This window comes from Protomyctophum parallelum (genome assembly GCF_964188405.1).
Source record: "Protomyctophum parallelum genome assembly, chromosome: 3".
Classification (NCBI taxonomy): domain Eukaryota; kingdom Metazoa; phylum Chordata; class Actinopteri; order Myctophiformes; family Myctophidae; genus Protomyctophum; species Protomyctophum parallelum.
In genome coordinates, this window is record NC_139698.1 from 26,109,733 (window position 1) to 26,134,150 (window position 24,418).

Here is a 24,418-nt window from a genome sequence, read left to right on the forward strand (position 1 = left end):
GTGGATGGAGTTATCCAAAAATGTGTTTATTTTCTGATTGAGAGAGAGAGAGAGAGAGAGAGAGGGGGGGAGAGGAGAAAACTCTGGCATGCTCTCATGCCACAGCTTGGAAAATGCCACTTGCCACAATATCCAGACCAGACCTGCGATCATGCCATCAGGCCACAGAGTGGTCTGTCTGTCTGTATTTGCAAGCAGAGAGAGAGAGAGAGAGAGAGAGAGAGAGAGAGAGAGAGAGAGAGAGAGAGAGAGAGAGAGAGAGAGAGAGAGAGAGAGAGAGAGAGAGAGAGAGAGGAGGACAGAAAGTAGCTCAACTCGTTTAATTAATGTTTCCATCCATCAACTAAACTGTCTATTTTCACTCACTCACTCTCTCTCTCTCTCTCTCTGTGTTATCTCCGTTCTTCTCTAATTGTTCAGTGTTTACCTCACTCTCTTGGCACTGCGCTTATTGTTATGGTAAGAGGCTGTACTGGGCTGGCTGCCTTGGGTTCTAGACTGTAAATATTGTTCCTCTCCCTCCCTATCTGTCTGTCTGTCTGTCTGTCTGTCTGTCTGCCTGCCTGCCTGCCTGCCTGCCTGCCTGTCTGTCTGTCTCGACTCTTTCTCACTCTCGGAGATAAAGAGAGCAAATAGTCTCGACTCCGCCCCCCCAGTCCCCCCCCTTTCTCTCAAACACACACTCGCAGTCTCTCTCTCTCTCTCTCTCTCTCTCTCTCTCCCTGGTTCTCCCTCCCTCTCTCTCTGTTGTTAGTGTCATTCAGTAGTGGAGATGTGGAGTATCTTTTTGTCTCTCTGTCTGTTTCTCCAGCCTATTTCAGCTGAGGAAGGTAAGCTTGCAAAATTGAAACGACAAACAAACTACTTTTATATCAAATAGTAGGCTATGCATGCACGTGTAAAGAAGAGTGTGACTGTGAGTGACGTACGCGAGCTTTGGTTTAGTTTGTTCATATGTCGGTGGTGCCGCGGGTGATGGGGAGTTTGCGCGACTATATCGTTGCGCTCTCTTCAGTGTGTGTGTGTGTGTGTGTGTGTGTGTGTGTGTGTGTGTGTGTGTTTGGTTAGCGGAGCAGCGAGGGCTCCGTGGGACCATGCGCGCGGTACACGTCCATCAGAGCGTGCAGGTGCTCTGTTGAACAATTCTGAGCTTCTTGAGCTTGACCAAGCGCGAAATATATGGGCACATGTGGCATACACAAGTAAAACTCTGATGAATTGAATATGAAGGAGGAGTAGGACCCCAATGGAAAGAAGCCATATAATAGGCTTTCTTGGGGTTTAAATCCTCTAGCAGACTTTGTATTGAACTGTACTTTCCTGTGCTTTTTGTGCAAAGTAAACGGTTAATAAAGTATTCAATCAATCAATCAATCAATCAATCAATCAATCAATCAACAGAGAGTTCTGCAAACACTTTTTGGTTTCGTTTCACAGCATGGCTGAGACGACACCCCTATACCCCCCTCTGTCTATGCCTACTACCTTTCACCCCAAACTTTTTGAGGATGATTGTCTCCCCACCTTGCATTCTCTCTCTCTCTCTCTCTGTATGTACGTACGTACGGTATGTGCAATGTGTGTGTGTGTGTGTGTGTGTGTGTGTGTGTGTGTGCGCGGATGCGTGTGAGATGTGTGTGGTCTGTGTCAGTGATGTGACAGCGACAGTGTGTTATAGTGGCTTTGTTGAGATGAAAGTGCCAGGTGCACGCGGGGGCTCTGCCAAAGCTCTGCACAGCCCCAAAACATGTGAGAATAATGGGACCGAAGCAAAAATGAATAATATGTTGCATAACCCCCCCCCCCCCCCCGCCCCCCCGCCTCCCTCATAGGCTACTGCCCTCTGTGCACCCGGCGACCCCCCACCCCACACGCTTTACCCCTACTGATCTCATGGATGTGACAGCCAGACCCGCCAACCGCCCCCCCCCCCCCACCCACCCCTCCTCATAAAAGACACATGCAAATACAGTATAATAGACTATACCTCCTCTCTTGTCCTCTCCTCATTTCTCACCACTATTTGGAGTATGTGTCAATGTGATAGAGTTTGCAACTTTGCGATATCATATATACATGCGTTTAATACTCAGAGAATAAATGTACGCACAGTGCACACTCCCTACAGAGAAGTAAAAGAGAACAGGAGTGTAACTCAAATAGAAGCAAAGAGAGAAAGAAAGAAGAGATGGATGGATGGATGGTGCACACCGCACAGCTTGACGGTCAGATTGTGGGATCATCTGTGAAACCCAGAGTAATGCGATGACTCACGGCGTCATTATATTAATGCTCGTGCATGTGTGTACACACATGCACGCACGTACATCTGTGCATACGTGCGTGCTGTCAGTGGAGTTTTTCTAAAGGCCGCGGCCAGCAGTAAGAGCAGTGACGTGCACCTGTTCGGGTCTCCCCGAGGTGTAGCGGCTTTAGGTGATGGTTGTAGCGTGTCGCTTGCGTGTCGGTTCCAGTCCAAGAACAGGAGGAGAGCAGAACTTCTCGGCCAGGTGCCACAGAGCAGAGCCGTGTCCATAACAGATGGTCTGGACAAAGATCAGACAGACGGAAAACACTGAAGGAGAGAGGCAGAGAGAAAGAAAGATTGAGAACAGGAGCGACAGAGTGAGGGGATGAGAGAGAGAAGATGGGAATGGGCCCGGGGTGCGGGCAGGGGCATGGGAGACATGGGGAGCAAGAGGAAAGAGAAAATGGATGCCCGATACAGCCGAGTGGTTAAGGCACGTTCTGCATTGGCTTTGATGCTTGACAGCACGTCTCTCTTGATCTGTACTATCAATAAAGGCCAAAAAAGCCTGAAAAAGTACCAAAAAAAACAAAACGTGAGAAATAGAGTGGAGAGACTTGAGAAATAGACATACAGAGGCAGAGAGGGAATGGAGCGGTCACTGGTCTACTTACTGTACTTCTACTTACACTGTATGATTGAGTGACAGCTCGTCATAATACTGTATTAACCCAATAGCGTCGACGTCCACATAAAGCCACAGAAAACATAGCATCCCCTTCCATGCCGACTGGACAGGGGATTTGCCGGCCGCCGGCGCCGCTATAGCTTTGATTTCAGAGGATGATGAGGATGTGCGAGGCTTGGCTAGCCGCGGCCTTGCGGTTTAACTGCTGAAAGTGATACGTCTGTTGTTGTCGAGCTCAAATAATGACTACTGTTATTGTGCTCCCATTGCAACAGCATCAAGAAGTGGTTGCTCTCCTCGTGTGTGATCTGAATTCACACGATGAAATTCACGAGAGCCAACTACAGTAGCAGTACAGCGGCGGACATCTTCTGACTTTGTGCTTTTGACTTGGGATCTGTCCTGCATTAGCGCCGCATTCACTAACACACATATAGCTGTCATCCAATATCCTCTGTATCTTCTCATGGCTAAGAAGATGGGACAGCTGGTTTTCTTTTTCAAACGGTGGGAGAGCGGCGGCAATCGTTCAGCCAGTAAATATGAAGTGAGACGATGCAGATGCATATCCTTGCGCCTTTGTCCTTTTCCAATATGCATCTCGTGAGATTGACAGCAGGCTATGCTTGCATAGCAGATGACCTTTAGAGCGTGTCAGGGACGGTGAATTTGATTTATCACTTTCTCATTTCTGCCTCTGCGAGCGTGTCTGTACACAGTGCACTACACAGCCACACTCGCCGTGTTGCCACAGTATCCATTCATGTACCGCAGCTGAATTCACTAATTGACACCACTTCAACCAGATGCATTCATTAACACCGCTTTAACCAGATGCATGATGAAAGAACAAAAGTACAAAATATATGCCTAACATAGCTTTTATTTGCCCTGGGGTGGAGAATGATAAAAGGATAGTCAGTGGGTGACTGGTCAGCTTCCGTATCTCACCTGGCCTAGAGGATATCAGACAAGTGTAATTGTGCACTGAACTGGCATTGCAGGTCACCTCATTGATTAACCTCTTAAACCCTATATATCTTGGTTATTTTTTTCTTTTTTTTCCTCTAGAGTAGGCGTAGCCAATTATCTTTTATTATTCGTTCATTGTGCCAATAAAGTCCTCCCCACACATTTCTGTGTTGTCACTGTCGTACTGTCGTACCCTACTGGCTAACCTGCCCCCGCCTTCTCCTCCTGATCAACACTCCCTGCTGACAGCCATCGCCCCAGCCTGTAGGAATACGTGCAGCGACAGAGATCACCCTCCCCGCCCAGCTTCCCTCACCTCAACACGGCCTACTGTATGTTTATATATAGAGTCGAACAGAAAAGATAACAGCTCTACAAAGTACTCACATGTCAAGTTATGATGCATATGCACTGTAAGCTTGTAGATCGCTCTGCTTTTTTGTTGTTGTTGCTATGATTGGAGGTGAGTCTTGCGATTTTGACTTTGTCCACTTGGTGTGCCTGCCTTGGGCACAGAACATTTGAAAACCAGTGCTTTAGCACACATGTCACTCTACAGTAGTCCATCACACCTGATGGCCCCTGGCATATTTATTTTTCTCATCATGGGATTCATGGCTGAACAGAGCTGCAGTGATGCTCTTCAGGCTTATGTCCTCAACCTAACCTGCTGAGAAATTTGTCATAACATGAAAAAGGTGATTGATTCTCTGTTGACATTGCAACAAAGTGCACAGCGAAGCCTACTAATTATATGGCTGTCTTCACGTCACCAACGGCAACGAACAATGACAATTTTGACAAATGAGTATTTTCTGTCTTCATGGAAATCCGAGGAATTCAGCAGCTTGTGATGACAATGTGTCCTCTGTAACAGAAAAGGCCTCCGGCGTTGGAGCCGCCACTCACTGCGAAGCTTATATTAGTTCTCCTGTGTTGTCAAACTTGTCACTCTCACTACACTGTAGGTGACGTGGGCCGTCGCTCACCTGCTCCAAGTCCCAGTGTTGTCTGACATAAAGTTGCATTTTATTAGACAGATAACTGGCCTTATTACGGGTGTGGTAAGCTGTCTTTTAAAAATATCCGATGAAACGGAGAAAAGTGGGATGAAAATGTGCCTGGGCCGAAGACACTAAAGCAGATAAAAGCCACGTGGTCCGGTCTGTCTACCCCTGTGCACGGTGTGTGCACGAGCAAAGAAAACTCACGTGCGGCGTGCCACGTCAGCAGAAAGCATATGCGCATTGCACCCACCGCAACCGTTGACACCGAGACCCGGGCACTGTTTGTTTGGGCTTTTTAAAATGTTACTTGAATAGTTATAAAGTAAAAAGTGTTCCGTGTCCCTCACTGGATTCATGCTTTCCGCGTGTGCCAGCAGGAGGACTGGGCCAGCACAGGCGCCCTTTCCACAAATTATTCACAGGTCTGGCATTTTGTGACACGAGGGTTTGGAGGAGCCTCGGTGGGTTTGAGCCTTCCCTGAGGTGACAGGCAGCCAAGACTTTCTGTCCCGACTCAGTCGGTGCAGCGGCAGATATTGTCCCAGATAATGTGTGCCTGTGTGTGTGTGGAGGGAGGGAGGCCGTGAACTGCAGCTCATCACAACCAAACTGCAAGATGGGCGTACAGTAAAATCCTCAGTGTTCATTGAACTCTTAACCCTACACGCACACTCCTTTTTTCCCCTGAACACCAAAATATCTATGCCGAAAATAGCTTATAGTTGAGATGTGTCGAGATCGTTTAGATCAGCAATTTTCACCAAACGTTTGCCTCAGAATAGTGACAGTGGACCCAAATGGACAGTGTGAATGGATATGTGAAATTGTATAGACGTGATATCAAGAACTCTCTGAGAACCGAGTATGAAAAAAAGAACATATTTTATTCACTCCCCGTGAAGTACTATGCGTCAGAAAAAATTGGCGCCAGTTATGCTGACATGAGGACTATGCATTAAAGACCTTCCTAAGCCTAAAATGAAGTCGGGGGCCAACAGTGAGCGATGAACAATCGCTCCTTCCCCTCCTTAGATGTGCTCTTTTATGGGCAGTTCTGTGTCAGAGTCCGTCTGAGATGCTACGTTTGAAGCCAGATGATCTGTCCTCCCAGCACAGACGTCTCGAAGCGTCTGAGAGATGAGGTGAGAAAATGGAACATAGCTGGAGGACCGCAGCCTCTGAACGGACTGAACCTCAGAGAGCGCTGCCAAGCATACAGTATGCCTGGTTTATACTGTACTACAGCGGTGGAAAGTAACTAAGTACATTTACTAGGGATGTCCCGATCAGGTTTCTTTGCTCCCGCTCCGATTCCGATCATTTGATTTTGAGTATCTGCCGATGCCGATTTTTCCCGATCCGATATTAATATTTTTATAGAACACTTATGCCATATCACGACGGTACAATATCCCAAATCACAGACAATATCCAGTCTAATATCATGATATGGATAATGTTGATACAAGGGTATATGTCCTGATCACGTTCTTTTGCTCCCAATCCGATGCCGATCATTAGAAAAGGACGCGATCGGCCACGATCTCCGATCACGCGATCGGATCGGGACAACCCTAACATTTACTTAAAGTACTGTACTCAAGAGCTATTTGTAATTTACATGAGTAATTCCAACTTCCAATACTTTAACTTCTACTCCACTACATCTCAGATCCAAATATTGTACTTTACTCCACTACGTTTATTTGAAACTTTAGTTACCGGTACTATAGTTACTTTGTAGATTTTCATTTTCATAAAACATACATTAACCACTTTAGCCCTATATGCGTGCCGTGTCGCATATGTCGAATATAGATGATCTACAAGCCCACAGCGCACGTATCGACGCTAAAGCAACACACAAGCTTTTTGAATGCACGAGATACCGGTGCTTTAAGTACGTTTAACCCATTCTGACCTGAGATCAGATTCTATTTGATTTTTCAAAAATAGCAGACCTACAAGCTTGTAGATCTGCTATTTTTCAATAGCTAAAGCATAACAATGCTAACACCAAAAGGGGCTCCCGCCCAAAATGGGTTAAATCATATACTACTTAGTGTCGGCCTCCTACACAACCTTTTCTTGTCGCTGCCTGTTCGGTGAAGAATCGTGTCATGCTCTGTCATTCACCACAGCTACCAGGGCAAGCGCTTCCATTCCGCTGAACCGCAGGGAAAGTTTTGATAACTCCCTTTGACGTGCGCGAGCTTATTTCGGGAATTGCGTTAATCCCCGTTCCTCTGTCCTCGCCCTCCTTCTCCTCTCATCTCCTTCCTCCATCCATCATGCGTCTCTCTCCCTCTGTGTGCATCTCTCTATCTTTCTCTCTCTCTCTCTCTATCCCCGTCTGTGGTTGTTCTGTAGCGATGGTTTTTGGGGTCGGCCACGTCCTTGGCTGAGTGTATCATCATCAACATCAACATCTGGAGCCTGTTATGGGCTGGCTGGCTGGCTGGCGGGGTGAAGGAGGAGGACAGAAGGAAGTCGGATGCGCTGACAACAACAGACAAACACACGGCGACCGCCGCTCACTGCCTCAAACGGAAAGGACAGCCTTTCCTGTATGGTTTGATTTGAATGTGTGTGTAAATGGAAAATCCAGGTCTCTATGCCGCTTCCCCCCCCCTGGTCAACCCGGGGCGCCTGATGGAGGGGATTTGGAATAACGTGTTCCTTCCACGCACTAGTGCCCCCCCCCCCCCAAAAAAAAAGTTAAAAGTACTAGCCTGATTATGAGACTGAGGGCTGTATTTTGCGTGTCTTAAGTACCAGGTCTTATTACTTAACTTAAGACCTGGAGGCGTGATCAATGCCATTTGGCTATTCTGAGTGGCCAAAGAGCATTGACAAGACACGCAAAATACTCAGAGTGGGCGAGGTCTATGGTCTGGATCCAGTCTAAGACGCACACACACACACACACACACACACACACACACACACACACACACACACACACACACACACAGGAAACCATGCAAGCTACTGTACCATGGGAGCAGTTCAGTATGTCTTGCTCAAGGACACTTCGACGCGCAGGCAGGAGGATCAGGGGGTTGAACCGGAAAACTTGCTATTCTGTATTTCTGTTCCTTACTATTGCTCTACATTACAACACCCCCCCCCCCCCTCCCCTGTGTGCGTGTGTGTGTGCATGTGCCCCTGCATGCATTTGTGTAGGCTATTATGTGATATATTTGCGTGTGCGCGCACAGACACACACACACACACGCACACACAGAAATTCACATACCAACGGCTTAGGCAACACAAAGGCTAGGCCACACAGAACATAGACATGAATAAGTAGTAAAGTACCCAATATTGCACAAGACTAATGGGAAGGAGATTTCAGAACGACAATGCTGCAGGTTTCTGATTAATCACATGCTGTAACCTATTAATCAGCACAGATGTGTCTAAATGTGTGTCTGTACCGCTATCTGTACATTATACACGTGTTTTCAACCTTTTTCATATCAAGGTCCATTATCCATTCAGCATTTGAGCCACAGATCACCATTTGATGAGATTCAGCCTCTCAGACCCAAAACGTAGAATATTTTGCTTGGTTTGGATACAATTCCATGCTGAATTGATGTTGTTACTATTAGGAGAGATAACAGGCAAGAAAGTATCAAAATAACAATTCTTCTACATTCTCTAATTGTGTAGACTTCTTGGAAATTAAGTAATGCAGACAATATTATTACTAGTCTCGGGAGTTAAAGATGGTCCATTTGGTTACCAGCTTTCCATCATTTAGCCGGGGACCGACTGGACCACTGGTGCTCCTTGGACCACTGTTTGAGAACCACTGACATAAATAATGTGCGTTAAAGCTGTGTCTGTAATGCACTGTGTGTGTGTGTGTGTGTGTGTGTGTGAGCACATGCCTGCAGTATGTGTACCTGTAATTTGGACCCTTGCCAAGGCATTTGTGGTGGCTCAGTGCCAACGTGCCACAATTCCGTGCCTTTTTCGCAGGTGTGTTATGTTTGGCGGGGTATTCTACACGAGGTGTCAACTGTCAAGGCATATACAGATTATACACTCAAACACACACACCTCCAGCTCCACATTAATATTAACGCTAAAATGCTTTGTCGAGCACTGGTGGGAAACCATTGCCGGGAAAGTGTGGCTAAAGTGTAGTCTACATGTGCTTTCAAGGAGGCGCAACATGGAAGACGAAGCGCTAAACACTTAGCACTGGAGAGGAGAGCATCACACTCTCTACGTGTTAATAGAGAGAGAGAGAGAGATGGGTGCGTGGGTGGATGGATGGGTGGGAGATTTACAGGTGGAGAGAGAGAGAGAGAGAAGAGAAAGAAAAACAAACAGAGAGACGGAGAGAGAGAGAGGGTGACAGGAGTTGCACGTGGAGTGAGAGAGGCAGTGAGAGAGGGAGAGATGAGATTGAGTGTGTGTGTGTGTGTGTGTGTGTGTGTGAGAGAGAGAGAGAGATGGATGGATGAGGGAGGCAGAGTGGGTCACATAGGTCAATCACTGCAGCTGTGAAGGGGACAGACTAATGCAGGTCACCTCTATGCCAGAGTAGCACCCGTCTGGCTCACCACCACATTGGAACAGAGACAACAGTGAATGAGTGAATGATGGGCTCACAGAGATGGATTGACATTTTGTTCAGACTGCGGGCAAATATGATTTGTTTCTCAAATGGGATCTTTAGGACTGACTGTGTCCACACCACAGCCGCGCTGCCATTTGCAAATGATCAGATCAGATTTGTGTATTCATAGTGTTGACATACAGTATCTGCCTTGGTTGCTGTGGTGATATAACGACGTTTGTGACATAATCGTGAGCAATGCTGGTGTTGCTTGCAGAAAATAGCTGATATATTTTCTGCGAGACACTGTCGTTGACACGAAGCCTAAATCAGGCTTCAGTGTCGAGTGTCCAGACTGAGATGCATGTTTAGAGATCAGATTTGAATTGCATTTCAATGAACCACAGGGTTAATGCGGTTCAAAAACCCATTTTGTTTTTGTTCTCTTTGCTTTGTTTTTAAAGACAATCTGATATGCCAAAATTGGCCAATTTGGGCTGCCAGTGTAAACGTATAGCGATGATAGACACACTCCCCGTGTGCATAAATGCATTAACACCTCCATTTTACACCGTAACTTAAAATATGTGAATATCTGGATAACAATAACAAGCGATCCCATCTCGCCCTTGTGTTCAAATATTCCTTTAACCGTGATCTGATCACCTCCAGATAATGGTCTGGCAGATCATTCTGATTTCTTTCAACATCTTGCTCCCATCCAGTACAGAAAGAAAGAGAGACAAAACAAACATTGAAATATACTATTTTCACTACTTTTGTCAACTATAATAATGTCATGCCCAGCATACAGTAGGGAGTACGGACGGCTAGATTGAAAGTTGTTAAGTCTGTGGATTTTTACGAGAGCTTATGACTAAATAATAGCTACACTACTGGATACATTGAAACACAGGATCTTAATTCCATTTTCTGAAAAGTAGTGCTTTTAGTTTAGACAGGCTTCCAACTGACAAAGGCCTATAGTTGCTTACCGGTATATCATCTTTTTACATATTTAAGAGGATACAGTCCAAAAAAAGAGAGTTAGAATAAAGAATAAAGTTTTGAAAGATCATAATGTACTGTACAGTATGTGCATTCAATTGTACCCATTATGCATCTTCCAGTTCCACCCCGCCATGATAATCTACTATCTATTTTTGTCTTTGTCACTCGCTCCATCTCTCCGCTCTCTCTCTCTCTTCAAGCCCTTGCTCTCTGGTGTGACATACCTTTCTTCGCCAAACAAACAGTGGAGCCAGCGGTAACCGGCATCAATAATGGAACAGGGTGTACCTCCTTATTTAAGGCTGTACAGAGATGTCTGGGTCCTGCTGTCACTTTATTGATGAATAATACAGAGAGAGAGAGAGAGAGAGGCTGACAGGGACAGGGGCTGATGGAGGTACAGTGGAAAGAGAGAATGTATTGACTAGCGCTTGAGAGTACAGTAGAAATGGAACAAGAATGGAAAGAGAGGAAGAAAGAGAGAAGAGAGAGAGAGAGAGAGTGAAGGAACTAAGCAGAAAGGGGGGAGGCCATGAAGCATTAACAACGGCACTCAGGCCGCGATCGCAAACACAGCAGTTTTCCGATCTGCTTGGGGACAAACTTTGAGTGTCCCACTCCCTCTATACCCCGGCTGCCAGATGGACAACACGCAGTGATGCTGCCTGCACGTTCTGTTCATTGATGGGCTCTCGCCGCTGTTAAGAGTGTAGGCCTATGAGTAAAAATGGGCTTTTAGTGAGCAAACTTGGTGATGAGTGTTTAGGCTCCATCGGTTCAACCGATGGAGGATTCAACAACCGTCGCTGGATTCGGACCGCCGGTCGACGGACGGGACCTAGTGACGGCTGCTATTTCCATTTCGCTCTGTCTCAAAAAAACACGGATGCCAGGTTGGAAGTGGATAAATAAATGGCGTAAAAAACTACAAACGTATGCCCCAGCCCTATCTTATCGATGTAACCATCGACTCCTCCAAAACCCCATAAGACTTGGTTGCGTTTGAATTTCATATATCGAACTATATTCCTGTAAAGGTGTGTGTCACATGGCACTCTGCCATGCTTGCCCTCCTCCATTATTCAGTGTTGTAATGTCACGCAACGAGACATTCATGGACTTCTCTCCGAGCACGGCTCTCATCAGTCCCTCGCAGAGCACCCGGGGGCCATGTAGTGGCCTGCGACTTCCAGGTCCCCCGGACATGGTAAATATTAATGGCAAGGGAAGGTTTTTGAAAGAGAAAAAAAAATCATTTATGTATGACTGTGCCCCAAAAGGTTAATTGAATTTAAGATGACATACTATCCAGCATACATACATACAGTACGTACATACGTACATACATGTGTGACTGTGCGACCGTGCGTGCGTGCGTGTGCACGTGTGTGCGTGCCTGCATGCGCGTATGTAATTATTAATAGGGCTGCTCTTAATGAGGTCAGAATACATCATACATAGGTTGTCTGGCTGACGTGCATGTACTAATGTAGAACACTAGATGAATGTGCGCAATAATTGCTTTGGAATTATCAGAGTTAGTGGGGGAGGGGGAGCAGAGGAGAGAGAGGGAGAGAGATACGGCCAGGGGGGACAAAAAAGAAAGAAACAGTAATGGAAGAAATGGAGAAAATTCTGTGTCAAATTGTTTTGAAAACTTTCATTTGGTCCGTTTTGCACCTTCCCACAAAGATTTAGTTTGGTTGCAGTGTATGATATGACTTGATAGAATACACAGCATGCTTCATCTTAAAACCACTCATGAACCATGTCAGATGAGAGGCTATTATTAATATTCACCGAAGCCAAATGGACCGGTAAGGGCACATTTTGACACTCTCGCGGTTGAATTAACACAGGATATTTCTGTTATGTGTACATTTCAGATTCCTTTGACATTTCAGACATGTACCACCTACAGTACACCTATACACCACATGTCCCTTGGTGTAATTTTAGATAATAAAAAAAAAGGTAATCCATGCTTACAATTAACCGTATTAAAAATGTATAACCTCTAATGCATGTCTATAATGGTTGGATCTACGCTCCCTTTAGCATGGGAAATGTGTGATTCACCATGCCCACAGGAAATCAAAAGATGGACCGACTGGAAAATGTAATATTATTCAGCTCCACTGGGAAAGGAAAATGTTATATTCACCACTCCACTGGGAAATGTACATACTGGAAAATCTATAGACGTTCCATTTGGCTTTATAATATGCATAGTATACCTTCCGTGTGTCTTAATCTTTGCATGTTCTTCTTCAGTCCCCTTGGACTCTATGGGGGTTCATCATTTTCATTGTTATATTAGATCGATGACTCCGTGTCTGCCAAGCCATCCAAACATGATACGCTACTACAGGCTTTACCCTGAGCTGCTCACACTGAGAGCACCTGCTGTGTGTGCGTGCGTGCGTGCGTGCGTGTGTGCTTGCGAGAGCGAGCGAGACTTCCGGCAACTAGTAGGAGTGATACTATGTTCCATATTTCTGTGCTGGAGAGGAACACATGAGGTGGAGGAGAGGAACACAGTGAGGTGGATGAGGAGGTGCATGATATAATGACAGAGGCATGTAAGAAACAGGAGAGATGGTTAGGCGTGGGTGGGGGTGGGTGGGGGACATGTTGCTCAGAAAAGACAGGATGGGAAGATGAAGGATTGAAAGACAGCTTTGTGGGGGGTTTCCATCTGTGAACATAATCCTAAAAAGAAATCTGTTCACGACCGAGCCGGAGGGAGGGAGTGATGGATGGACAGATTGATGGACGGAGGGACGGAGGGATGGATGGATGGAGGGATGGAGGGATGGATGGATGGATGGATGGATGGATGGATGGAGGGATGGATGGATGGAGGGATAGATGGATGGAGGGATAGATGGATGGATGGATGGAGGGATGAAGGAGAGAGAAGGAGGGGGACAGACAGAGGGTTGTGACGTTGGTGGATTTGATGTGATAAGCCACAAATAATATCGGATTCCTGCTTTTACAAACAAGATTTATAGAGATTAATTACAGTGTGTGCGTGCGCGTGTGTGCGCGCACGTGCGTGCGTGTGTGTGTGTGTAGAGAACAAGATTGCATAGACAAGACTATAACAGTTGGATTTAAAAGAGAGAGAGGACGCACAGTAACAGAGAGGGCAGTGAGGGCGAGAGAGAGAGAGAGAACAGAGGGAAGAGACGATCATGAGAAGCAGATATAATAGAGATGCAGACAGAGAGCACAGACAGCACTTGACAGAGAGAAAGAGACAGACAAGCAGAGACAGAGATGGAGAAATGAGAGATCTTGAATAGGTCATAGGTCAACGGCACCACGGCACCTTTTCATATCCCATCATGTCTCATGGTGATTATTTGTGTGGAATTGTCTCTCACACTGTCAGGAGGAATAGAGCGTGCACGCATGCATGCATGCACGCACGCAAAGACACACTCTTGTATGCACACGTGGAGGATGATCGTCTGAGATTAAATTGAAATGAACACATGAAAGTTGTATGGAAAACTCGTAGAAATTATTCATTTGTAAACATTGGATGGATTCCGCTTCATCGCTGTAATAGGGCCCTCAGCCTTCTGCACTTTGTGCGTGTGTGAGTGTGTGTGTGTGAGTGTGTGTGTATTTGTGTAACTGTGTATAGGTGTGTGTGTCTGTGCATGTGTAGCCTACACACTGGCATACTGCAAGTTTTGTATGTACACGCACACACACACACACACACACACACACGTTTGGGTATTGTAGTGTGTTTAAGTGTATGATCATTCTGAGCCGTAGCATATGGTGACGTGAGCGTGTGCCTCATGGGCTCGTGCACGCCATGCGCGCTAAACCGCCGCGTACTAACTAGGTTAGCTGATTAGCATTCCGCTTGATGGAACGAGACATGAACTCCCATCTGTGAGACTGTGTGACTCATGTAGAAAACCATGCTCTCCGTCTCCGGTGTGTGTGTGTATAACTGTGTGTGTGTGTGTGTGTGTGTGTGTGTGTGTGTGTGTGTGTGTGTGTGTGTGTGCATGTGCGTGTGTGTGCATGTGTGTGCATGTGTGTGTGCGTGTGTGCGTGCGTGCTCCATCTCCATCGCTTCCTGTCAAAGTACGGCAAACATTCATCCACCCTATTGGACAGTGTTCAATCACCATCTCCTTGAGACGGTGCTTGGCGCAGATTGCGCTGTGTGCAGACTGAGGGATGACTGACGACCCACCAGTGTTTTCTGAATGCTAATGGAGACTTGGAGAGGGCTTTGTGTGGGAAGCTGCCATGTGTCAGTTATACTTCACACACTGTCAGCTAGCTCCAAGGCGTTTTGAAGCACCTTGCTGCATCTAAATCCGACTGGAAAAATAATATAGCTCATAGAAACGGAAGATGGTGTGGGTTTGATTTGTTAAAAGAAAGACCACGTCGTAAGTATGCGTGTTATAGCTTACTTTGTGATAAGAACAAACTAGCCAATTTATTAAAACCCAAAATAGTTACGTGGTTAACGTAAGTATTTTATTTTATTGTTAACCCATTCTGGGCGGGAACCCCTTTTGGCATTATGTTATACTTTTTTTAGCTATTGAAAAATAGCAGATCTGCAAGCTCATAGCACGTGAAAAATCGTGAAAAAACTCTTTGAATTAATATCCTTTCTGAAGACTATTTTTTATTTCGACGTCAGGCCTAACGTAAATATCAAACATATCAGACAGTCTTGTTTTTTCTCAAAAGGAAATGCATGTATTTAATTCAGTCAGACCGGAGCCAGGGATAAAACACAGAATGACCAGAGGGGGATCCCGGATCCTCCACAGCAAATCCAATCCTCCACCCAATAATGGTCATCCTGTTCTTTTCCTTATAACAACATTCATTGTAAATGATTGACAATAAGGGTCTTCCAATAGGTGCTGTAGGATAAATGAGCAGAGTCTTTCAGTAATCCAAAATGAGGTCACATTTGATCATAATTCACTGTGCGTAAAAGTGGTATTGCATGTACAGTACAATATAATATACTGTAAGTGATAAGTGATAAGTTCAGTTCTAATGTGAAGGTAAAATTGGAGGGCTAGCTTCTAAAGACAAAATGTACACTAACTTAATTAGATTTTGTTCAGAGAGCGACACAGTCATACAACAAAGTGAGCCATAATATGGAAAACTGGCTTCTAGCAGTGGAGGAGTAGCTTCGAAAGGAAATAAGTGTACTTCATACAACTGTGTTGCAAAAAAAAATCTGCTGTGTTCAGCGAGCGTATAGAAGAACGATTGTATTGGACAGCTCCCATGTGGGAATGTGTAAATCCCTGTGTGTGTGTGTGTGTGTGTGTGTGTGTGTGTGTGTGTGTGTGTGTGTGCGTGTGCGTGTGCGTGTGCATGTGTGTGCGAGCGTATGTGTTAAAGAAGAGCATCTATATTCAGAGTTTTCCCTGGATGAGTAAAGGTTAAGACAATGTCTTAAATAATTTCTTCGCTGTTACTGTAATAGCACAGTAAATGTTCAACTGGAATTTATTTAACCACTTGTCTTCTTAAGCCCTGTATATCCTTTGTTCTACGTAGAATAGTGGAACATACAGTAGCATGTCATCACAGCAGGTCAAATTGTTGCATCACAACAACGTTTTGGGATGCAAAACATTGTCGAGCTTATAGAGATTTGCCATTTTTGAAATTAAAACAAAAAGTTTAAATTCTCTTTCTCTCGTCTCTCTCCTAGTGATGTTGCTGGACACAACAGAGTCTACCTCAGAGTTGGGCTGGACAGTCTATCCAGACACCGGGGTAAGTGTTGTTGGTCCTGGAGGACAGTGATATGGACAGCTGAGCCATAAAGCTCCTCTCTCTCTAAGCTGCTTTTCGTCACCTTGAGTTGTAGAAATGTGTTTTGTAAATGGGCGGCTTGCCTGGTTTTACATGAGTGCGTGCGTGTGTGTGTGCCTTCGTGTGTGCGTGCATGTTGCGTATGTGCGTGTCCGTGTGGGCATGTGTGGGCATGTGTGGGCTTGTGCGTGCGTGCATGTGCGGGCTTGTGTGAGTGTGTGTGCGCACGCGTGCTCGTGCATGTGTGTGCCACTGCGTGTTAACAGGAGCCAAGAGATAATGTGTTTGTGTCTGTTTATATTCATGGTTACGCTTACGTTTAATAAAAGGATCCCAATTAGAGGCACATGAATGTGCCTCTAGTCCTCCTGAACACAACGTCTGTGTGTGTGTGTGCATTGTTGCGTGTGTGGTGCTAGCGTGACTGGACCGGGGTCAAACGCTGGGTCAGTTAAAAGCTATCGGTGTGTGAAGTGATAAGATGTGATCCCGGCTCCTACATCATTAGGTTACATATAGACTCCCAGCCTCATTGAATTAACCTCTTAAGCTCCCATACACGTTGTTGACAATGGCACGTCACATTGGGAACGGGTTGTGTTGTGAGCTTGTAGACGGGCGGGGGGGTATTTTAGCCTAATGTTTTTGCCCCAGAATAGACCGACGCTAGGGTTCGTCAGTGGTGGGAAAAAGTACTCACATTTTTTTTTACTTAAGTAAAGGTATCAAGTAAAAGTCTGTACTTGAGGAAAAATACAAAAGTATTGGCATCAAAATGTGCTTAAAGTACCAAAAGTAAAACTACTCATTATGCAGTATGCAAGTTTTCAAGTATGTAATAATCTTATGAAAATAGCAAATCTACAAGCTCACAATTTTGTGTCGCATCACAACACGCTTGTAGATTGGCTATTTTCAAATTTGCCGAAATGTATATAAATCAGAGCGCCCGGGGGTATTTAGGACCATTAAATCAGAGCGCCCAGCGATTTGCAGCAACGGAGCACATTTCAAGGTGTTAGATGTAGATGCTAGATGTAGCCAAAACACCCCCGAGGCGATCGACAACAACGGGTTGTATGATTAATTCTAACGCGACTAGCGATGGGACCGCGATGGGCCAGGAAAAAACATAATCCTTGGTTAGAATTGGACGGATTGATTTAGATCAAGAGTTATTCATGTTTTAAGATTTTTGATTTCATCCTCTAAAATGGTGGGGAACATTTTGGATGACGTCGTCCCAACCGGATATGACATCGAATGTTGCCCAACAGGCGCTCCCAGCCTGTGGAGCGATGCGCTCGGTTATGATATCAATAAAGTTCCGTCCTGTGATTAATCTCCGTCCTGAGCGTTACTATTTGAAAGGACGGAGACCTCCGTTTATGTCGCTCAGTCAGGGTGTTAATGTATGTTTTGTAACAATAATCAAAGTATTTAGCAACTAAAGTTTTCAAATAAATGTAGCAGTAAAAGTACAATCCGCTCTACCGGCCACTCTATCCCTGAGCCACTGTCACTGCCGCACTAAGTCTTCTTTTCCTTTGGGCTTTTCCCTTCAGGGGTCGCCACAGCGAATCATCTGCCTCCATCTCACCCTGTCCTTTGCCTCCTCTTCTCTCACACCAACTAACTTCATGTCCTCTTTCACTACATCCATACATCTTCTCTTTGGTCTTCCTCTATAGGTCTCCTGGCTGGTAGTTTCCAACCTCAACATCCTTCTACCGATAATACTCACTATCCCTCATCTGTACGTGTCCAAACCATCTCAGTCTGGCCTCTCTGGATTTATCTCCAAAACATCTGACATGTGCTGTGTCCCTCTGATGTACTCGTTCCTGATCCTACCCATCCTCGTTACTCCCAGAGAGAACCTCAACATTTTAGTCTCTGCTACCTCTCCTCTCGTCTAAACCACGTCGACATAGCTGGTCTCGCCACTGTCTTGTACATCTTTTCATTCATGCTGATACTTTCCTATCACACTTGACACTTTTCTACACCCATACCTAATTTCCAGCCACTGCTGCCCTAAATAAATGTACTTTATTACTTTCCACCAGTGGTTAAACATCCTTGGAGTAATGAGACAAATCATGTTAGACAGAGTACAGTTCACTAGACTAAAGTATGTCACACAATAATATTTTCTTTTATTTCACAGATTCTGGCGTGTCTGCAAGTGTTTAGACGTTCACATTTAAATTCAGATCAACTTTATTATCCCACACGGGGGAAATTCATGTGGTCCCGCACTCCAGACATAAAAACACCATAAATCCACTGTGAAAACAACAGAATACACCACATCGTCATAATAAAACATTGAGGCAGAGTGAAACAGTACATTTAAATTAAAAAAATGTTTTGATAGTTTGATAATATAAAAGTGCAAAAGACCTGAATTTTAAACCTGGATGTTATACTGGCTGATGGTTTGTGGAAGAGTTCTTGTATCTGCAGCAGTGATGGAAAAAGTACTCCAGTACTCCAGTAGTAATGTTTCATGGGATCGTGACATTAAAAAAAAGTTAATAATTATTCTTCTTTTTCTTTTTTTTAGCTCAATTGCACCCCAAAAAACCCCTGAACTTTTAACATTCAGTTTCAGATTTTCTGTGGTGGCGTTTTCTGGCTCAAACAAGTGCTCTGATCCCATATATGACATAACAATTTGCCAGCAGATGTCACTGTCACAAAAGGCTTTAAAGGTTTTATGACATTAATTTTCATTATTTTTTATTTTTTATTTTAGGTTTTATGACCTCAATTACACCCAAAAAACCTGAACTTTGAACATTCAGTGGATTTTCTGTGGTCTGAAGTTTTCTTTGGGGTTTGGAAGCCTTTTGAGCTACAATGAAAACAGGCAACACAGTGAAAACAGTGACATCTGCTGGCAAATCTATTGACATATATGGGATTTGCAGGGTCTTACATCACTTACTGCCGGCAAATCAGAGCACCTGTTTGAGCCAGAAAACCCCAGATCACAGAAAATCTACTGAATGTTAAAAGTTCATGTTTTTTGGGTGCTATTGAGATTAGAAAACCTAAAAAAAACAAGAACAATTCCAAAACCTTTTTTTTAATGTCACAATCCCTTTAAGTAAAAGTATCAATACTGCAATGTAAAAAATACTCTGTAAAAGCCCGGAATTAAAAATGTATTTTAGTAAAAGTACAAAAGTATTGGCATCAAAATGTGCTTAAAGTACCAAGAGAAAAAGTACTCATGCAGAATGTCAAATTCCAAGCTTTCAAAGTTTTGAAAAATCTACAAGCTCTTGTATAGATCTGCTATTTTCAACTGGCCCAAAATGTATACAGGGCTGAAGTGGTTAATGTATGTTTTTTAATAATAATAATAAAAATCAGCAAAGTAACTAGTAACTAAAGTTTTCAAATAAATGTAGTGGAGTAAAAGTACAATATTTGGATCCGAGATGTAGTGTAGAGTAGAAGTAAAAGTACAGTTACTTTCCACCACTGGTATAGGAGCGATAGACACTTTAAAGCTGAGAGGGAGATAATGCTCATAAAATCCATGAGGCTAGAATTGGTGTGCGCAAAAAAAATGCTGAATCATGATGTGCATTTGCTGGAGTTGTATAGTCATGTATTTGCATGTATGGGAGGTCTGATGCATTTGCATGGATTTCTCGCCTCGTCGTTCTGTTCTTTTTTTTGGGAGGGGGGGGGGGGGGGGGGTATGAGAAGAGCTTCTGAGATACAGATATGTTTATTTGACCCTCTGGGCAGAACACAGCAAAACAGAACAGACAGACAGGGAGACACGCAGAGAGAGAGAGAGAGCAGGGAGAGTGGGCGAGAGAGAGAAAGGGAACGAGGGAAGGAGCGAGAGGGCGACAGAGACGCAGGGAGAGAGAGAGAGAGAGCGTTTAACCCTCTCCACGGTGTTCTATTTGTATCCCATCTTCAATTTTGCTCGAGGGCCCGTGGATATTCTTTGTGTGTTTTTCACATTTGCTGGAAACAGTACCTTACAGTATACCAACCCCCACAACCCCCTCCTTTTCACTTTTTATTAGTGATGCACCGAATATTCAGCCGCAGAAAATATTCGGCATTTTCGGCCCTATTCGGTTTCGGCCCGAATAGGCAGAAAATACATCACCAAATATATAGTGTATGCAATTAATTCGGTTTCAGCCAAGAATTTCCCTTTCGGTGCATCCCTACTAAAGCTAAGAGACCCTTTGGTTGTACTGTTTCTTTCAGGTGACAGGTATACAACCAAACTTTCTTAAAACTTAAAACTTTTTCTTTTCCTGCGTTGATCTCCTTACATCACCCCCCCCCCCCCACCCCCTTTCCCTTTCTTTGTTTTTCTTGGAATAAAAATGACATGATGGGAACTGCATAAAAATACATTTCACCCACTTTTGTTACCTGTAAAGCTGTGGTTTGATAATAAATTCTGATTCTGAAAATATCTTCCCAAACATTTTCAAAAAATTCTGATCTCTCTCTTGTAGATCAGCAATATTTTTGTGAACATGTTTGAAAGCATAAAATAGGGCGTAAATGATTAAAACCAAGGAAAGACACCATGCCATATCACAATATTTCGATATATGATCAGGATGGGCCCTATCGCCTCTCTCAGCCTATTTGTTCCTCGCCGTTCGCTGCCTCCATTCCTTCCTCGTTTCTCTCCTCTTTGCCCTTCGCTGTCCCACCGACAACTGCCCCTCCTTTTGTTCCCCAACCCGCCCTCCCTCCCTCCCTCCCTCCCTCCCAACCTGCCCTCCCAACCCTCCCTCCCTCCCTCCCTCCCAACCCTCCCTCCCTCCCTCCCAACCCTCCCTCCCTCCCTCCCTCCCTGGCCTACAGTGTCTAAGGAGGAGCACTGACCCCCTGCTCGGCTGCTCCTCGCTGTCATCCCTTATCTCTCCCCACTCCTCTCTCTACAGCTCTATTATCATGCGTGGGTGCGTGCCGTGCGCTTGCGTCTGTCCTGTGCGTTTGTATCTGGAAAAAGTGCACAGCATATGTCCGTGTGTGTGTGTGTGTGTGTGCGTGCGTGTGCGTGTGTGTGTCAGTGTGTGTATTATGTGCTTGTTCATGTGATGTGAGGTTTTTCCTCGGTGCCCAGTGTTTTCTGCATGTGTGTGTGTGTGTGTGTAGTGCATGTGTGTACACCTGCATGCGGTGTGTGTGTGTGTGTGTGTGTGTGTGTGTGTGTGTGCGCATGTGTGTGCGTGTCCTTGGCTGGGGCCAGATTCCTGCTTCTCCCCTGTCCTCTGTCGCTGCACAGAGATTGCGTGGGTCTCTGGGATTTCGCTTCAAATTTAATTACCAACTTGAGTCCTCTCTCACTTCTCTCCGTCTCTCTCTCTCTCTCTCTCTCGCTCCCTCTACCCCCTTCCACAACCTTCCATCATCCCAATTCCTCCCCCAATATATCTACCTTTCATCTTTGCACTCACGAGGGAGAGAGAGAGAATAACATAGTCTGCAGAAATCAGATGAAATCTTGTTATTTTCTCGTGAAGGCACAGAAGCATAGCGCCCGCATTGTTGTCACACAGTGAGGCCTGTCATCGCGCACACTCCTGGAAGTCCCTCGTCACTAGACTCACTACATTGAGCAGGCTTTTACTGAAATCACACTCTCTCTCTCTGTAGCTCTATATGTTTCTCTCTCTCTCTTTGTGTCCATTGATACATTTTCAAAGCTCTTTCTCAATCCAGTCCATTCATTCATCATTGTCAATTTACATTTTATAAAGGCTATACCGATCACAGTTTTCTTCCTCCCGATCCCATTTTGAGTATCTGCCGATATCGGTTTCATATTAACACGTACTGCAGGGTTCCCCAATTAATTTTCCTCAAGGGCCATATTTTGACTAGCGTACCAGGCTGGGGGCCGAGTCTGCACGCGCGAGGTCGAGGTCTTGCCCTGAAAATTTAGGGAAAATTTAGGCCCGCAAATGGCCCGCGGGCCGCCTATTGGGGAACCCTGACGTACTGTATGCCATATTACAATAGTACAATATTCAAAATCACAGAAAATCTAAATATCCAGTCTAATATAATGATATGGGTATAATATTGATACTAGGGACAACCCTAATTAAGGCATTTAGCATTTGCTCATATCCAGAGCAACTCAGTTGTCAATTGATTTGGCAAATTTCTCCGTATGAATTAATGTCCTCAAAACAGATACCATATAGTTTCCGTTTCATGTTTTCAAACTACAAAATCTACATTACATCATTTTGCCAAACATTACAAACAAAACTCTGAATACATTTCAAATTTCATCTTGAGTTTGCCATGACATCACCGTCACATGAGTGCTCAATTTCAAGCATATTGATGTCAGGAGGAAGCAGACAACACAGCTAACACAGCATGCTAATTGTTAACTCAATGATCAGTGAACTGAACTTCATTATGTATCACCCGATGCCCACGTTCTCATTGCATTAAAAGGAATCACCTGACGTTCATTTGTTTCATTGAAAGCAATGGAGCCTGAGAAAAGGATGCAGCAACTTAAGTACTAGTACTGACATCATAGAGAGTAGAGTGGAACTGGCGTGCATGTGCGTCGCTGCACAGCATGAAGGAAGTGTGGACGAAGCTCAAAAGGTCACCGTTCGTTTATAATAATAATAATAATAATGAATATAGCGCTTTTCTATGCACTACGTGCCTATACTCAAAGCGCTTACAATGGTTCATTCATTCCAATTTACTTTCAGTCAGGCCGACTCTACAGCTTTACAGAGATGTATGCGACGACCCTCCGAGTTAGACGGCGGCTACACATACCCATGCTTAGCGCACGGCTAGCCTGTTGATGTATCGTGGCAGGACCATGTGGGACACATTGACCTTTACCAGGGCACTGTCTGAGAGTAACAGACGACCTCAAGGCGTGTCATCTGAGGCTCGCTGCATGGCCACCGTGTCGCCATGGGTTTGCCACCTGCCCTGACTACACTGCATAACAAAGCCCCAGGAGTGGCTCTCTGCCTCAAGGGGGAAAAGAAGGCTGACCTAGTATGTGAAGACCAGCTCACGAGGGACACCGTGCAGCCTCACAAGAGCATGCAGAGTAGGAGCCGCTACTTCTGCATGGTGGAGATAGAGGAAGAAAGTATGTCCGCCCATGCCGACATGAATGCAGACATGGAAGAGGAATGGGAGGTGGAGGACGTGGAGGAGGCCTGTGGCGATATACTGTAGAGTGTAGACACTGATGCATGCCCAGCGATTGGATCCGGCACTCACAGCGTGTCTTCCCCTCAGTGGATGACCACCAGAGAAACCATATTGTGATGTGGACAAAATGCTCTGGCCTGACTAGACAGTAAACAACATGTTTGTGATATAACATGATACAGGAGATACATAACGATGCGAAGCCTGCGGAGCTAGTTCAGGAAGGCAACTGGTGAGCGCGCCTACCTGATCAGGTGTCTAGTCTCATGCACTCTTTACCTGATCAGAGTGGCTATTTAAACTGCCTATCTGCTCATTCCAGGCTTCTCTCCTACTGTGCGGTTGTGCGCCGCTGCTGCTGCTGTCTCCCTGCCTCCCTTGCTGCTAACCTGCTGCTCATGAAGTTTTTGCTAAATCCCACCACCTCCCCAGCATCCACCTGTATACAGGCTCTGTTTCTAGACCCCCCTGCATGGGGGTCTTATTCATTATTCCCTGTAATTCTACTTGGCTTATAATTTAACTAAAATGTTAATGTTACAGGGAATGAATAGGGACAGAGCCCTGACGCCAAACTATGTTTCATATATCTATGCTCAATTATGCTCAATAAATATATAATCTAAATTCACTCTAAGAGTTGTCTGACTGAAATGTCATTATCAGAATTGACACACTGTAAATAAAAATAAACATGTAAAAATGGTCATATTCCCTTGAGCAGAGATATGTAGATTTTGATGTAAAAGATTTCCTTTCATTGTCCCATGTTCATCTTCTTCTTTGCCTTTTTTCCCTATGGAATAACAATACGATGCAAACTATGCGTACATACTGTATAAGACACACACACACACACACACACACAC

At 44.8% G+C, this 24,418-nt stretch overlaps 1 protein-coding gene across 2 annotated transcripts in view; it reads left to right on the top strand.

Annotated features, from left to right (window-relative positions):
• Positions 1 to 772: 772 nt before the first annotated feature.
• Positions 773 to 24,418, top strand: part of ephb6 (eph receptor B6) — a gene marked incomplete at its 5' end in the record, with an annotated part of 72,815 nt that continues 49,169 nt past the window's right edge. Inside the window, 2 exons of one of the 2 annotated variants that reach the window (XM_083761842.1) lie at positions 773 to 830; positions 16,237 to 16,301. In XM_083761842.1, the coding sequence (XP_083617968.1) occupies positions 773 to 830; positions 16,237 to 16,301 (123 nt within the window). The remainder of the gene's footprint in view (positions 831 to 16,236; positions 16,302 to 24,418) is intronic. The other variant, XM_083761841.1, reaches the window with a different exon arrangement.